Source organism: Scyliorhinus torazame, chromosome 11, assembly GCF_047496885.1.
Source record: "Scyliorhinus torazame isolate Kashiwa2021f chromosome 11, sScyTor2.1, whole genome shotgun sequence".
Taxonomy (NCBI): Eukaryota; Metazoa; Chordata; class Chondrichthyes; order Carcharhiniformes; family Scyliorhinidae; genus Scyliorhinus; species Scyliorhinus torazame.
Window position 1 is genome coordinate 237,381,324 of NC_092717.1, and position 16,672 is coordinate 237,397,995.

The window sequence follows — 16,672 nt, forward strand, 5'->3', positions numbered from 1 at the left end:
CCAGGGTCCCAGGTTCGATTCCGGCTTGGGTCACTGTCTGTGCGGAGTCTGCACATCCTCCCAGTGTCTGCGTGGGTTTCCTCCGGGTGCTCCGGTTTCCTCCCACAGTCCAAAGATGTGCAGGTTAGGTGGATTGGCCATGATAAATTGCCCTTAGTGTCCAAAATTGCCCTTGGTGTTGGGTGGAGGTGTTGAGTTTGGGTAGGGTGCTCGTTCCAAGAGCCGGTGCAGACTCAAAGGGCCGAATGGCCTCCTTCTGCACTGTAAATTCAATGATAATCTATGATTAATCTAGGACAAAGGTTCGGCACAACATCGTGGGCCGAAGGGCCTGTTCTGTGCTGTATTTTCTATGTTCACAGCATTTGGCCCGATGCTGAAGCAGGCCCGTCTGTATACTCCTTACATGCCCTGTTGTTTTACAGTGTTTTCAAGGTTGTGTCTGCCAAGAGTGAAAATCCTATAACTATTTTAAAGTATGTAGGATGGTCCATGCAGGAAGGGAGATCTAAATTAAGTTCCACTCTCTCTCTCCCACTCAGGGCAACCCAGATTTCCCACAGTTATTATGGACCATGGATTCGATACCTAGATATATTTGTAGGCTGGGAGATCTGTTCAATGGCTCTTCCTCGTCGCCTTTTGCCAACAATTTGACACCTCGAGACACTCCTTTTTTAAATATCTGCAACTTAAAAGACTTTGGCCAGGATTCTGCAATACACAGCTAAGCGTTGACTCCAGCATAAACACCAGCGTGTTTCACACCGGCGTCAACGGGTCTCCTGGTCCAGCGATTCTAAGGTCCACAGGGGGCCAGCCCGGCGCCGGAGTGCTCCACGCAGCGCCGGCTGCGATACGCGGCCCTGCACTGCCGGCGTGGGTCCGCGCATGCGCACGGCAGCCACTTCCGCGCTGGGCCCGCGCAACATGGCGGAGCCACACAGCGGGCTGGCACGGAAGGTAGCCCCCGCCCCCAGATCGCACCCGCCCGCCGATTGGTGGCCCCCGATTGCGGGCCTGGCCGTCGTGGAGGTCCCTCCGGAGTCTGATGCTCCCTCCCCTCCACCAGGACGGCCACGGGTCCGAGCTCCCGCCGGGTGGAACCATGTTAGAACCGCACCAGCGGGAACTCAGCCAGTCGACCACGGAGAATCACCGCGGGGGCCTCTTTCAACAGCCCCCGACCAGCGCCACGTCGGTCGTGCGGCTGCCGCCGATTCTCTGGTCGCCGGAGAATCACGTCCCAGCATTGCGGGCCGTCACGCCATCATCTCCGATTCTCCAAGCCGGTGCGGGCTCGGAAAATCCCGGCCTTTATCCTTAATAAAGACAACTATGCATCTTGACGCTTCAATATCTTCGATGAAAAAAAAAATCCTGATTTCTGAAGAACCTAAAAAGCTAATTGGAAAGTTTTATATCTGAAACACTGCAGTCGTGGGAGAAATACCTTGCAGTCAATATTGATGAGGAGACCTGGGTAATACATGGGAATACGCCAATAAAATTTCAATCTGTAATAGAATGAAGGAGACTCAGTTCAAAATATTACACCGTCTGAATATCACACCAAGCTTGAGGCACAGGTTGAATCCTGCTATATCCTCACTGTGCCTAAGTGCCAGGTAGCTGAGGGTGACTACACACACGGTGTGTGATCCTGTGTCAAAATTCAATCCTACTGGTCTGATATACCTGAAGGGCTCGAGAAGATATTCGGTACAGTCTTAGAATTTGTTCCTTTATTCCTAATTCTGAGGATCCTGGACGGGAGAATCATTGGCGTCAATGAGAAACAGTTGAATAATATTTTAACTATTGAATGATCTTGAAAAGTATGGGACCCCTATCTCAAATTTATGTCTGACCTGCTCCTACAAGGTTTGCCACAGGCCACAAAAAACAGTTCTGAGTTCCCTGTACCTAAAGGCGTGAATCATCTTACCATCTTTGCACCGTCTCAACCTCTTCTCCCCTATTCTCTAACTTTTGTGGGGGGGTTTCTGTTGTATGGTTGGAGGCATTAGGTTTAGGAACCAACTGTATTGCCGTTCTGTCTTTTTCTGTACTCATGTATACAGAAACACTTATACCGTTCTGCACCAATTTTTAGGATTTGTTGTATTATAATAAATAATTTAAATAATTAAAACATATATTTTAAAAAATACAAGGTCAGGTTCAACATGTATACTGATGACACCCTGTTCTGGCTCACCACCATCGCTCTCAATCCACCACTGTCTCTAAATTGTGATACTGCTCGTCTGACATCCAGTGTTGAATGAGCAGTAATTACTTCCAACTAAATATTGAGAAGACTGAATCCATTGACTTTGGTCCCCAACACAACTCCTGTCCTAGCCACCGACTCGAGTAACTATGTAAAGCTAAAGCAGACTGTTCCCAACCTTGGTGTGTATCTGAACTCAAGGTGAGCTTTGTCCACATATCCATTCCACCGACTGTTTCCACCTCCATAGCATCTGCCCCTGACTCCATTCAGCTGCTCCAGCTGGTTTTGTTACCTTGGCTAATCCAATGTTCATAATCCCTATGCTCACTGAAGTATACCACTGGTCTGGCAATGGCTCAATTGGGAAATTCGCATCCTGGTTTACCCTACTCCAAACCGACAACCCTCAGAGATCTCTGCACTCATCCAATTCTGTCCTCAGGCGCATCCCTGATTTTAACTATTCCATCATTGGGTGTAGTGTTTTCAGCACTTGTACTTTAAGCTGCGGAATTCCCTCCATAAACCGCTGCACCTCTCTACCTCTCCATCCTCCTTTGACACACTCCTTAAACCTAATTATTTGAGCAAGATTTGGGTCACATTTTCTCGATTCTTGATGTCAAATTGGGTCTGATAACACAGGAGTAGGCCATTCAGCCCTTTGAGCCTGCTCTGCCATTTAATAGGATCATGGCTGATCTAACATTCACTAAGGCCACTTCCCTGCCGTATCTCTGTCACCCTAAATACACCTACTGATTAAAAACCTTTCATCTCAACCTTGAAAATGTTCAAGGACTTGGCCTACACAGCTTCCCGGGGTAAAGAATTCCAAAGATTCACCAATCTGTGAGAAGACAGTCCTCAAACAGTCTTAAATGAGCATCCCTTTACTCCCCCAGACAGACAACCTTAAACAAGAGATCTAAATTCCCAGTAGCCAACTGAAAGGGTTGCACAAGGTTTCAAATCTTAAAACTTTTACTGCAACAAACAAACGAAAATCAACATTGATTGAACACTATTTAGTCGGCAACTGCTACTCTAAACTAGAGAAAATATATCCTTTCTTTAACTTTTAACACAGCTGAAAACCCTACGCCGCAGTTATACTTCACTGCCGGCTCTCCACATAATTGCATTTTTTACAGGAACCCATCCAACATCAATCCAGCTTCCAAGGGGTTAATTTCTCCCTTTTTCACCGAGATACAAGGTCAACTGACCTTGAACAAGCACTTCTCTTATTTTCCGAAGAATTCCCAAACCAAATACAAGTAGTAAGATCTATTTTGGTGGTTCTTTTCCCTCCTGACCAGGCCATGATGTATCTTCCTAATTCCTTACATTGCGATGGGATGCATATCTTTAACCAGAGACCAATTTCCCTCCTGCTTTCTGCCTGTCATTAAACTTTTCACAGGACGTGGGGTCACTGGCTAGTCCATCATTTTTATTGCTCATCCCTAATTGCCCTTGAGAAGGTGGTTGTGAACCACCCTCTTCAACTGCGACTGTCCATGTAGCACAGATATACTCATGTAGCCTACCAATGCCGACATAGAACATAGAACATAGAAAATACAGCACAGAACAGGCCCTTCGGCCCACGATGTTGTGCCGAACCTTTGTCCTAGATTAATCATAGATTATCATTGAATTTACAGTGCAGAAGGAGGCCATCCGGCCCCCCGAGTCTGCACCGGCCCCTGGAAAGAGCACCCCACCCAAACTCAACACCTTCACCCAACACCAAGGGCAATTTGGACATTAAGGGCAATTTATCATTGGCCAATTCACCTAACCTGCACATCTTTGGATTGTGGGAGGAAACCGGAGCACCCGGAGGAAACCCACGCAGACACGGGGAGGACGTGCAGACTCCGCACAGTCAGTGACCCAAGCCGGAATCGAACCTGGGACCCTGGAGCTGTGAAGCAATTGTGCTATCCACAATGCTACCGTGCTGCCCTTAAAAACATCCCAAGTAAAAATACAAAAAAAGGACACATTCTCCTCTTTGCAGACCACACTCTAACTGCAGTCCCTTATCTCTGTGAAATTCCTTTCTCTCCCTCTTTCAGTCTGAAATCCTGAACACAAAGTCTGACCAACTGCTCTTGCCTTTTTTTTCCAGATGTGAGAACTTTGCATTATGTTCAACAAGTCTATTGACTTGAACTCATGGTAACCAGGCCACTAGGCCTGCTATACAGCCTCCTCCTAATCCCTACCAAGAGTATTCTGCTTTACCTTAAATTATGGGTACAGTTTAAAACATAATGATCTTATAAAACCCTGTATTCATAACATCTATGTTAAAGACACTACATAAAATAATTCTTAACTATCACAAATTAACTAACTCCTTAAAAGTTTGATATCAATAGCACTCAAGAACATTAATTTGCTCTCATTTGACATCAATTACTCTCAAAAGCAATAATTTAGCAATCGTTTGACATCAATTGCGCTCATAAGCAATCAGTTAGCTGTGATTTGCTATTATTTGAACTCAAAAGCAATCATTCACCTATCATTTGATATTGAGGAACTAACAGAATTATCAACTGCTTATCAAAATGCAATGCTCAAACATTTCCGATTAGCAAAATTACTTAAGCACTCGGTAACCAAAAATGATCAAATTTATTCTCCATATTTCTGAATATCCACCAGGGGATTCTGAATGGAGATTGGGGTATGGTGGGTGTGGAAGGGAGGCACTGGGGATGCTGAGACATGTCTCGCTTCCTGCATATTTTCTTCCTAGGACAGCAACGAATGAAATGAATTAAGAACCAATAGGGGTGCTCTGAAGCATGTTATCATGGAACGATTCTTTAGACGGAACGAGAAAATTTAATTCAGATTAAGTCATTAACTGCCTTGCGTTTTTCAACACAAGGACTTCTGGCGCTCACTTGATGTCAAAGATGGCAAAACACTGCTGATTGCAAAAAAAAACTCATTCCAAATGAGAAGATTTGATGTCAAATTATTGCTGATCATTTTTGAGTACACTGAGCTCATTTGAACACGAAAAATTATGTTTCAATTTTCTGGTCGGAATTTCATTCTCAACTACCCTGCTGTTTTGAATGACTTTGTGTACATGTTGCAGTCATACACTTGCAAAAAGCAAAATTTCACTCACCTAATATATCCATGAAAGCTCGATCCCAAAACTCATCCACGGTGTAGCACTCTGCAGATGTAATGTTGACTGAGAGAACAATGTCATCCTCCACATACTTCAAGATGAGATTGTTTACCACAATGTTTACATTGTTCACAACACGCCTAATCAAGCTCTGCACATAACCTGCCAGATAAAAGAGAAAGACATCATTAATGCCACTTATAACTAGACAGCAAGTCTTTGTTAGAGAGAGAAATCTATTGTAGAAACTTCCTATCTGTTTCAAACACTGGCTTAGAACAACTGCTGTCTATTCCAACTCTGCTATTATAGCTCAAAGAATGGTCAACGGACATACTGAATAAAGTGGGTTTGAGAGCAGCTTCTCTGCTCTTACACCAAGGTTTCTAGAGTTCTTCCTTCACATCATCTGAGCCTGATGAAAATAATTAAAGGTAATTACAAAAGAGATAATTGCAGGTAAACTGGAAGAGGTTTCAAACATTTTATTGCATCATAGAGCTGTTTTTAATAGATCTGGTTCAGAGGGATTTCGATTCCCATATCAGCTGATGTTATCAGCTGGTTTAGCACAGTGGGCTAAACAGCTGTCTTGTAATGCAGAACAAGGCAGTAGCACGGGTTCAATTCCCGTACCGGCCTCCCCGAACAGGTGCCGGAATGTGGCGACTAGGGGCTTTTCACAGTAACTTCACTGAAGCCTACTTGTGACAATAAGCGATTATTATTATTATTCATGAAGGCCCACGTTCTCAACCTTGCCCCTCGCCTGAGGTGTGGTGATCCTCAGATTAAATCACCACAAGTCAGCTCTCCCCCTCAAAGGGAAAAGCAGCCTGTGGGCATCTGGGATATCTTTACCCAAGTATTTAGGAAGGCAAACTGTAGGTTTGATCTTCATTGCAACGGAAATAGAGTTCAGGAACAAGGAATTGCTGCAGAACACATCCAGGGCTTTTGGGAGACCACACCTGAATACTTTATGCAGCTTTGGTCTCTCGACCCAAGAAAAAAATATATTTGCCTCAGAGGGGGTGCAACAAAAGTTCAGTGTGTTGATTCCTAGGATGAGAGGGCTGTCCTATGAGGAGAGATTGAGCAGAATGAGCCTATACTCACAGGACTTCAGAAAAATGAGGGGTGATCTCACTGAAACATAAGATTCTGAGAGGGTTTGACAATGTATATGCAGAGAAGCTGTTTCCCTTGGCAAGAGTGTAGGACTTGGGAGCATATTCTCATAATAATAAGTGTTCAACTATTTAAAAGACGAGGAGAAATTTCTTCACTCAAAGATGAGCTTTGACATATTCAAAGCAAAGTTCAATAGTTTCTTAGATTCTAAGGGAATTAAGGGATGGGGGAAAGTGGAATTGAAGTGGATCATCATCTATGATCATATTATTTGGCAGAGCAGTTTCAAAGGCCCTCATTGCCTACTCTATTTATTGTGTGGAGATGTGTTTCTGGAACATACCTCTTCATTCACCTGAGGAAGGAGCAGCGCTCCGAAAGCTAGTGACATCGAAACAAACCTGTTGGACTTTAACCTGGTGTTGTAAGACTTCTTACTCTATTTGTGTTCTTATATTCGTTAAAAACAACATAATTTAAAATATTTAACTAAAACCAAGAAAAAAATGAGACAGGAAACAATAGAAGAAGTGGAACAACAAAAAAATAAGCAGATTGGAAATATGAAAGTTCAAACATATTTTATTTTAAATTTAGAGTACCCAATTAATTTTTTCCAATTCAGAGGCAATTTAGCGTGGCCAATCCACCTACTCTGCACATCTTTGGGTTGTCGGGGCGAAACCCACTCAAACAGGGGGAGAATGTGCAAACGCCACACGGACAGTGACCCAGAGCCGGGATCGAACCTCGGACCTCGGCGCCGTGAGGCAGCAGTGCTAACTAGTGCACCACCGTGCTGCCCTGAAAGTTCAAACATATTTAACTTTTTTCTAAATTTAACAAATTACCTTTGGCTTAGTTTCCATTTTGCTTCAACATTTTTATTGCCACTGTTTTGCCTTTTCCCACTGAGGGGTCAGTCAAATTTGTTTGCACTTATATCTTACAGGAAGATTCAGTGCTTAAGGAGTATATGCTCGATACAAAATAAGCAACTTTCACAAATTGATCTTGCTTAAAAAAACCTCCACAGGAACACACGGATCCCTCCCATTAAATGTGTTTGTAGTTCAACCACAAATATTTACATAATCTAGATACCATATTTACTACTTCAACTATCTTCTCATGAGGATTTGAAATGAATTTCGCTCCCATTAGTTATTTTCCCGACCTGCCTCACTCCCAAGCAAAAAAAAAACCAGTAAGCTAACATTTAACCTCCTGTTATTTTTATTTCTGGATCTAATTTGTAAAGGCCAGCATACTGGTGTTCTACACTGCACTCTCTATTAAGCAGAAAGACTTGAGTTGTGTCAACAATTGACACAGTCAGCACCTGCATAACAGCCTACTGGGAAGAAACCTATTTAAAATTGTTCAACCGTATCATAGCTGGAAAAACGAACTCCATTATGCATTCCCAGTGCGTAGTAAATGCCATCATCTGCAAAATGCAGGAGTGAAATATCATACCCGCCAAGCGCTTTTTTTTCTCCTCCACATTCACTAATAAGTATACAGTGCCAAAAGTTCTGTTGTGCAGCAAGATTTTTATATCTATAGCAAAAATAGTTTCTTCCCATTGCACTAATAAGGAAATCAGAAACTCCCAACGGAAAGACCTTAGGAACTGAACTCATGGTAACTCTATCACTGAAAACTTTCCGCTCGCAGAATCTGTAACTAAGAGTTAACAGTTCACTGATTCCCGTACAGAGGTAATAAAGATGAGACGGGCCATCCTCCAAGTGAATTTTAGAGCACATGTGGCTGTAAGACCTTAACGATGAACATATGAGTTTATAAAGCATCAAAATTGAGTGATTGCTTCATTTGGAACCAAGATGAGGAATCTCTTTAATTGAAGTGCTGGCTGGTGGATGACAACATGCTGAAATGCGTTCTTGAAGGGAATGCAAAGCAAATTATTTTACTTAATAGCTGCTTAAGTGAGCACAGGCAGCAGAAGCTATAGATGAATATGTTTCACTTCCCATTTACATCAACTAAAATATGTACTTCCAATCACCCTCTTTCTATTGCTTCTTGTGAAAATCTTACAGTAGTGCTGCCAGCTATTTTGAAAGGATGATTCCTCTCCTCTTGACTTCATTAAGTAAAAAAAAAATCACCTGGACTAAGGGCTTCTTCATTGTTTACATATTCACAATATCGGTTAGGTTCTGCAGAAATCAGATGTTGAGCAAACACATGAAAATGTCTTGCGGTTGCAAACACGCAGTATCACAAGTGTTCTCCTACTCCTGTACAACATAATGCCCTGGAATTAGCATCATTGTATCAGTTGGTGTGACTTGAATTTAACTGAAAAATGGCCACTTAGCACACAGAAATCTATGCACCTGCAAGGTTAGATGGGCTGAATAGGTAGGTGTGTTGTTTGTCACATTACTGTCACCTTTCCTCACCCGGAAAAGTCCTATTCTCAGTTTTCTACAGGCAGATGAGAACATTCGCAAGTGGCCCTTTGAGTTTCTTCTCCTTGTGGCGATTTTGGCTGTTAAACTATGACCATCTTATTGAAATAAATTTTCTGTTAATCCCGGCATAACTGATTGGATTAATGTGCGTTACAAATCTTCCTGCCCAGAAGAAACATGTGGATGTTACCAAGGGAAGAGAAAACAATGCAAGCAGAAAGTATTGGCATGCAAGTAAGAGAGAGTGCATGCACGGAGAGAGAGAGAGGAGCGAAGGAGGAGAGAGAGAGCGAGCGAGAGCGAGCAAGAAGAGAAGAGCGCGCAAGAAGAGAGGAGAGAGAGCAGAAAGAGAGAGACAGCAGAGAGAGAGAGACAGCAGAGAGAGAGAGAGAGAGAGAGTGCATGGAGAGTAAATCTATCATTTTTCACCCCTGCCTGATTGGCAGTTCAAGATTCAACCACATTAATCAGAAGAAGTCCAGACCAGCTAACGGCAACAGATTTCCTTCCCTTTTTTAAAAACATTTTGTCCAATTAAGGGTCAATTTAGTGTGGTCAATCCACCCACCCTTCACATCTTTGGGTTGTGGGGGAGAAACCCACACAAACACTGGGAGAATGTGCAAACTGCACACTGACAATGACCCAGAGCCGGGATCGAACGTGGGAGCTCGGCGCCATGAGGCAGCAATGCTAAACACTTGCGCCACTGTGCTTCCCTCAGATTTCCTTCCCTACAGACATTCGTGAACCTGATGGCCAGATGGTTCTTTATGACAATCGATGATAGCTTCATGATCTATACCGAGATTAGGTTTCAATTCTAGATTCCCTTAATTGAATTTAAACCCCACCAGATGCCTTGGGGGGGGGGGGGGAGGGGGAGGATTTGAAGCCATGCCCCTCAATGCATTATCCTGGGGCTTTGAATTACGAGTCTAGTGAAATTACCACACCAGCATCCCTTCCTAATTTATCATCCTCTGCTGCTAGATAGATTTGCTCTTGAACTCCTAGATAGATTTGCTCTTGAACTTCAAGGTTTATAAATTTTTTGCGAGACAAATGTGAGTTGAAATAATAATAATAATATTATAATAATCTCTTATTGTCACAAGTAGGCTTCAATGAAGTTATTGTGAAAAGCCCCAAGTCGCCACATTCCGGCGCCTGTTCAGGGAGGTCGGTACGGGAATTGAACCCGCGTTGCTGGCATTGTTCTGCATTACAAGCCAGCTGTTTAGCCTACTGTGCTAAACCAGCCCCTTAAAATAGTAGAACAAGGGGGAGCCAGGCATCTGGGACCTTTACTGAAAAGGCAATTCTCTATCTCTTTAACCAATCAGGCTGAAAAACTGTGAAATTGACAGTTCAAGCACAGTGAAGAAATATAAATGAGAGTGGGCAAGTCCTATGTTAAATCAGGCAGAGAGAAAGAAAGAAGAGGGAAAAGTTTGGTCTCAAGAGAGGAGAAAAAAATGGGTAGAACGGAAAAGTAGAAGAAAATGTAAAATTTTCCATTTTCAAAATCCACAACAATTAAAAACCAAGGATTAGGATTCCAAACTTGTAATAATTCATTTTCCAATTCGAAAGAAATTGATTAATTATTGCATTGCTTAAGAAGCATGTAGAATGGAACAAACGAGGCCTAATGATCTGTGTGTGCTTAGTTTGTACCCACTGCACAACTGAAGCAATTTCATAGATTCATAGAATCTCTACAGTGCAGGAGGCCGCCATTCGGCCTATCGAGTCTGCACTGACTCTCCGAAAGAGCACCCCACCCAGGCCCTAAACCCTGTAACCCCACCCAACCTGTACGTCCCTGGACACCAAGGGGCAAGTTTATCATGGCAAATCCACCTAACCTGCACATCTTTGGACTCTGGAAGGAAACCGGAGCATCCGGAGGAAACCCACGCAGACACGGGGAAAAAGTACAAACTCCACACACAGTTATCCAAGGCTGGAATTGAACCCGGGTCCTTGGCGCTGTCAGGCAGCAGTGCTGCCCACTGTGCCGCCCCCATTTCATGCCATTCAATTCATTTCAATGGTGTGCCAGAGAGCAAGATGCTATTTTCTCAAAGTTCACAATGGAACAATACACCTTGGACAGAAACTTTATTTGAATTTTAACTGTGCATCTACTCCTTACCTGAAATTGCTGTATCATTTGTGCATAAATAACAAGTGTCATTAGCCTCAGCAACAGAAATAGTATTGGGGAACAGAATATCAAGGATGTCAACCACGTCCCCTACCTGGGAGACAAAAATACTGTGAGTGAAGTATTTTTTTACATTTTATACACGATACAAGTTGTAAGGGTAACTGTGCCGATTACAACGTACTTACCAATTTCCTTTGTGTCGTCTCCCGTCCCCCCTTACTGATTGTTTCAGGGTCATTTCCTGGACCGTTCACTGTTCAATGGGTAGCTATTCGTTATTTACAAGTGGGCAGTGCCCTCCCTCTTCTCTCCCCCCCCCCCCCCTTCACCCCCCGCCTTTTGTTGACCTTCCCCTTTTCTTTCCCCGCCCTTCCCTTGGGAGTTCCTTTTCCTGTATTCTTGTTCTCTGCTCTCTGGCCTCGCCCCTCCTTTTCCACCACGGGTGCCTCCTCCATACTATTCATTTCCTGTCTGGTTGTGGTCAGGTTGGCTCCGGTGTGTTCCCCCCCCAACCCCCCCCCCCCCCCCCGCCCAACCCTACCCCTCCCCCCCCGCCCAACCCTCCCCCTCCCCCTCCCCTTCCCCACGTCCTATTGGCTGTTGGCTTCAAACAGGTCCTGGAACAATTTGGTAAATGGCTTCCATGTTTTGTGGAAACTGGCCCTCCAATGGTGAGCTTTATCTTCTCCAGGTCTGCCAGCCAGTCTGCAGCTGTGGGGGGTGCTGCTGATCACCAGCCGAGCAGGATTCTTTGGCGGGCAATTAGAGAAGCAAAGGCTAGAGCGTCAGCCCTCTTCCCACAAATAGTTCTGGCTGGTCCAATACCCCAAAGACTGCCACTTTGGGGCATGGCGCGACACTCGTCCTAACAACCTTGGACATTGCATCTGCCTCAAAGAAGGCTGTCCAGAACCCAAAAAGTCTGGAGCATCCCAGAACATGTGGTTGACCAGGCCTCCCTGGCACCGTGTACATTTGTCCTCCACCTCCAGGAAGAACCTGCTCATTCTGGTTCTTGTCAAGTGCGCTCTGTGCACCACTTTCAGTTGCATGAGGAGGTGGAAATAGGCCTCCACAGTGCTTCGTTCCAGAGTGCCCACCCTATTTCTGTCCCGAGTTCTTCCTCCCATTTTTCCCCAAGTTTCGCCCAGCGGCGTAGCGCATCTTTTCAAAAAGCCGTCTATACAGGTCCCCACAGTTTCCCCTCTCCAGATTGTCCATGTCCAGTAAACTCTCTGGCATTGTGCCTTTCGGGGTTCGTCAATCTATAATTGTCTCCTTGCGGAGAAAACTTTTGACCTGTAGATGCCGGTGTTAGTTCCCGTTTGGAATGTCCACTCTCCAAGGCGGCCTTCAGGACGCACGACAACGCAGAATCGCCGAGCAGAAACTTATAGCCAAGTTCCGCACACATGAGTGCGGCCTCAACCGGGACCTGGGATTCATGTCACATTACATTCATCCCCCACCATCTGGCCTGCGAAATCCTACCAACTGTCCTGGCTTGATGTAATTCACACCTCTTTAACCTGGGGTTACCCCATCTCTGGATCCGTAAAGATTTAATCACCTGCTAATGGTCGCATCCCAAGCATTGTTTGGCATCTTTGAATTTGTCTATATATGTGTTTCTGGAACATACCTCTTCATTTAGCTGAGGAAGGAGCAGCGCTCCGAAAGCTAGTGACATCGAAACAAACCTGTTGGACTTTAACCTGGTGTTGTAAGACTTCGTACTGTGCTCACCCCAGTCCAACGCCGGCATCTCCACATCATTTTTATCAATGACCTCGAGGAGGGCGCAGAAGGGTGGGTGAGTAAATTTGCAGACGACACTAAAGTCGGTGGTGTTGTCGACAGTGCGGAAGGATGTAGCAGGTTACAGAGGGGCATAGATAAGCTGCAGAGCTGGGCTGAGAGGTGGCAAAATGGAGTTTAATGTAGAGAAGTGTGAGGTGATTCACTTCGGAAGGAATAACAGGAATGCGGAATATTTGGCTAATGGTAAAGTTCTTGGAAGTGTGGATGAGCAGAGGGATCTCGGTGTCCATGTACATAGATCCCTGAAAGTTGCCACCCAGGTTGATAGGGTTGTGAAGAAGGCCTATGGAGTGTTGGCCTTTATTGGTAGAGGGATTGAGTTCCGGAGTCATGAGGTCATGTTGCAGCTGTACAAAACTCTGATACGGCCGCATTTGGAGTATTGCGTACAGTTCTGGTCACCGCATTATAGGAAGGTCGTGGAAGCTTTGGAGCGGGTGCAGAGGAGATTTACCAGGATGTTGCCTGGTATGGAAGGAAAATCTTATGAGGAAAGGCTGATGGACTTGAGGTTGTTTTCGTTAGAGAGAAGAAGGTTAAGAGGAGACTTAATAGAGGCACACAAAATGATCAGGGGGTTAGATAGTGTAGACAGTGAGAGCCTTCTCCCGCGGATGGAAATGGCTAGCACGAGGGGACATAGCCTTAAACTTAGGGGTAATAGATATAGGACAGAGGTCAGAGGTTGGTTCTTTACGCAAAGAGTGGTGAGGCCGTGGAATGCCCTACCTGCAACAGTAGTGAACTCGCCAACATTGAGGGCATTTAAAAGTTTATTGGATAAGCATATGGATGATAATGGCATAGTGTAGGTTAGATGGCTTTTGTTTTTTTACTTCCCATGTCGGTGCAACATCATGGGCCGAAGAGCCTGTACTGCGCTGTATCGTTCTATGTTCTATGTTCTAAAGCCCGTCTGGTCTTATGTCACTACCTCTGGTATGCAGTTCTCCAGCCGCTTGGCCATGACTTTTGCGAATATTTTCATGTCCACATTGAGCAGCGAAATGGATCTGCACTCCGTTGGGTCTTTGTCCTTTATGGGTATCAGCAATATGGTGCCCTGTTCGTATTGGAGGCAGGTTGCCCCTCACTAACGAGTCTGCGAACATTTCCCGCAGGTGCGGGACAAGTGCCATTGCAAATGTTTTGTCGATGTCCAGAGGAACCAGTGGGGTCCTGGCACCTTCCTCACCTGCATGGAGTTGATGCTCTCCACAGCCTCTTCCAGTTGTAGCGGTGCTTCCAGCTCCTTCCATCTATCAACCCCAACGACTGGCATGTCCAATCCATCGAGAAACTCTAAATCCCAGTCAGGGAGTTCATAGGTCTACTGTCCCGAAGTTGGTACACTGCTTTCCTGGTGGATAGCAGGTTGAAGTCCATTTGTCGCTTTTTCCTCTCCACCAGAATCTCCATGGTCGGGGCCTTGAAGTACCGCCTGTCGACCCCCAGATGGGGTCGATAAGTTGTTGCCTAGCCGCCCTCTCTTCCCTATCTCTGCGAGCCTTGGAGGCGATAATTTCTCACCTAATCACAGCCTTCAGTGAGACTTCCCCGTTCCAGTAGTTAGTGACGACTCGCCTATGGCCAGTGATATTTCCTGGCAGAAGACCTTGTCGACCAAGAGGGTCATGTCCAACCTCCATGTGGGGCGTCGTGCACGGTCCGTCTCCAGCCTTACTTCCATGTAACGTGGAGCTTGGTCGGAGATCATGATTGCAAAGTTTTCCGTTCTTACTATTTCTGGAATCACTGATTTGCCCACAACAAAGAAGTCGATGCAGGTGTAGGCCTTATATACTGGTGAGAAAAAAGAGAATTCCTTCTCACCTGGGTGCATGAACCACCATGGGTCCACTGCCCCCAACTGTTCCATAAATATTCCCAGTTCTCTAGCCATGCCTGGCATTTTCCCCGTTCTGGGGTTTGACCTGTCCATCTGTGGGTCCTGTACACAATTGAAGTCACCCCCCATGGTCAGTCGGTGCGTGTCTATGTCGGGGATTTCTGCCATGGTCTTTTTAATAAACTCCGTGTTGTCCTAGTTGGTCGCGTACACATTCACCAGGACTACCGGTGCCCCGTTCAGATCACCGCTGACCATGACGTACCATCCCCCTTAGTCCATAACCGTCCTCGTCGCAGTGAGCACTGTCCTCTTCCTCATCAGTATGGCTACCCTTCTGGCCCTCGTCCTGTAACAGGAATGGTAGGTCGGTCCCACCCAGTCCGTCCTTACCAGGCCAGTCTCTCAGGTGTGTTTCTTGGAGGAAGACTATGTCAGCTTTCATGCCTTTCAGGTGGGCGAAGACTCTATCTTTTCACCGGGCAGTTAAGTCCCCTGAGGCAATGGAGTCCCATGCAAAATTGCCCATTTCTTCCTTTTGTTTTCTCAGTGTCTTCCTCACCGCTGCCTCTCTTGCTGCCTGTCCAGACCATTCTTACGGACAAATATGTCCGCCTCTGCCGGAGCAGTAAACTAATGTTCTTTACCCTGTTCAGTTACCCAGAACCTGGCTGGGAATAGCATCCTGCATCTGACCTTGCTCTTGCACCAGGACTGCCTTTGCATGGTTAAATTCAGCCCTTTGCTTTGCCAGGTCTGCACCAATTTCCTGGTACGCTCTTATTTTATGACCCTCCCAGTTGCATGCCTTCGTCTGCAGAGCTCCTCGAAGGATCCTTTCTCTGTCCTGATATTTGTGCAGCTTGGCTATTATTGCCCTCGGCTGCTCCCCAGCCCTGGGCTTTGGTCGGAGCGGCCTGTGAGCCCTGTCGATCTCTGGTGGTTTGGGGAAGCAGTCCCTCCCAACTCGGTTTCCCAGCATTTGGGCCACGTAGTCAGCTAGGTCCATGCTCTTGATCCCATCTGGCAGGCCCTCATCCGAATATTCTGCCTTTTCGATCGATTCTCCTGATCCTCAATCTTCCCTTTCAGGCTCCCCTGGATCGCCATCAACCTCTTGGTCTTAGCCTCCAGGACAACGATTCGGTCGCCCTGATCCGTTGCCGTCTTTCCTAGCTCTCATATCATGCTCCCCTGGGCTTCCAGTTTCCTTCCCTTGGTGTTGAGAACCGTCTGCACGTTCCACCACCTTCATTGCGTTCAGTTCATTGGTTGGGAACATCCTCCATTCATCGCCTGGCCTGGGGGGAGGGGGGCTTGTTTGGGTCTCCCTCTCTCGGAGGAGACCGGGGACCCCTCGCCTCGTGGGTAGGCCGACCCGCCTGGTCGCCGCTCCTGTCCCTTGCCGCAAATCCTGGTGTCCCTGCGGCCTCTCGAGATGTTGCTTCCTGGCATTTTTATTGTTCAAACTACTGTGAGGGTGAGGGGCTGTCTAAGTCTGATTTTGCGGGCTAAACGCAGCCAAAAGTGCCTATTTTTCTGACGTATGGAAGAGAGCAATCTGATGTGCGACTATACAGCCCATCCACGTCACCGGAAGTGCAGAAGACAACTTTTCCAAGGAGTGTGATGTAGGAATTAAGAACAAAGAAGAAACAAAGAACAAAGAAATGTACAGGACTGGAACAGGCCCTTCGGCCCTCCAAGCCCGTGCCGACCATGCTGCCCGACTAAACTACAATCTTCTACACTTCCTGGGTCCGTATCCCTCTATTCCCATCCTATTCATGTATTTGTCAAGATGCCCCTTAAATGTCACTATCGTCCCTGCTTCCACCAC

At 45.9% G+C, this 16,672-nt stretch overlaps 1 protein-coding gene across 6 annotated transcripts in view; it reads right to left on the bottom strand.

Moving 5' to 3' along the window:
- LOC140385858 (intermembrane lipid transfer protein VPS13B-like) overlaps window positions 1–16,672 on the bottom strand; it is a 1,311,478-nt gene that overhangs the window by 1,192,191 nt on the left and 102,615 nt on the right. For all 6 annotated transcript variants that reach the window (XM_072468452.1, XM_072468451.1, XM_072468450.1 and 3 more), the window contains exon 5: window positions 5,400–5,567. In XM_072468452.1, the coding sequence (XP_072324553.1) occupies window positions 5,400–5,567 (168 nt within the window). The remainder of the gene's footprint in view (window positions 1–5,399; window positions 5,568–16,672) is intronic.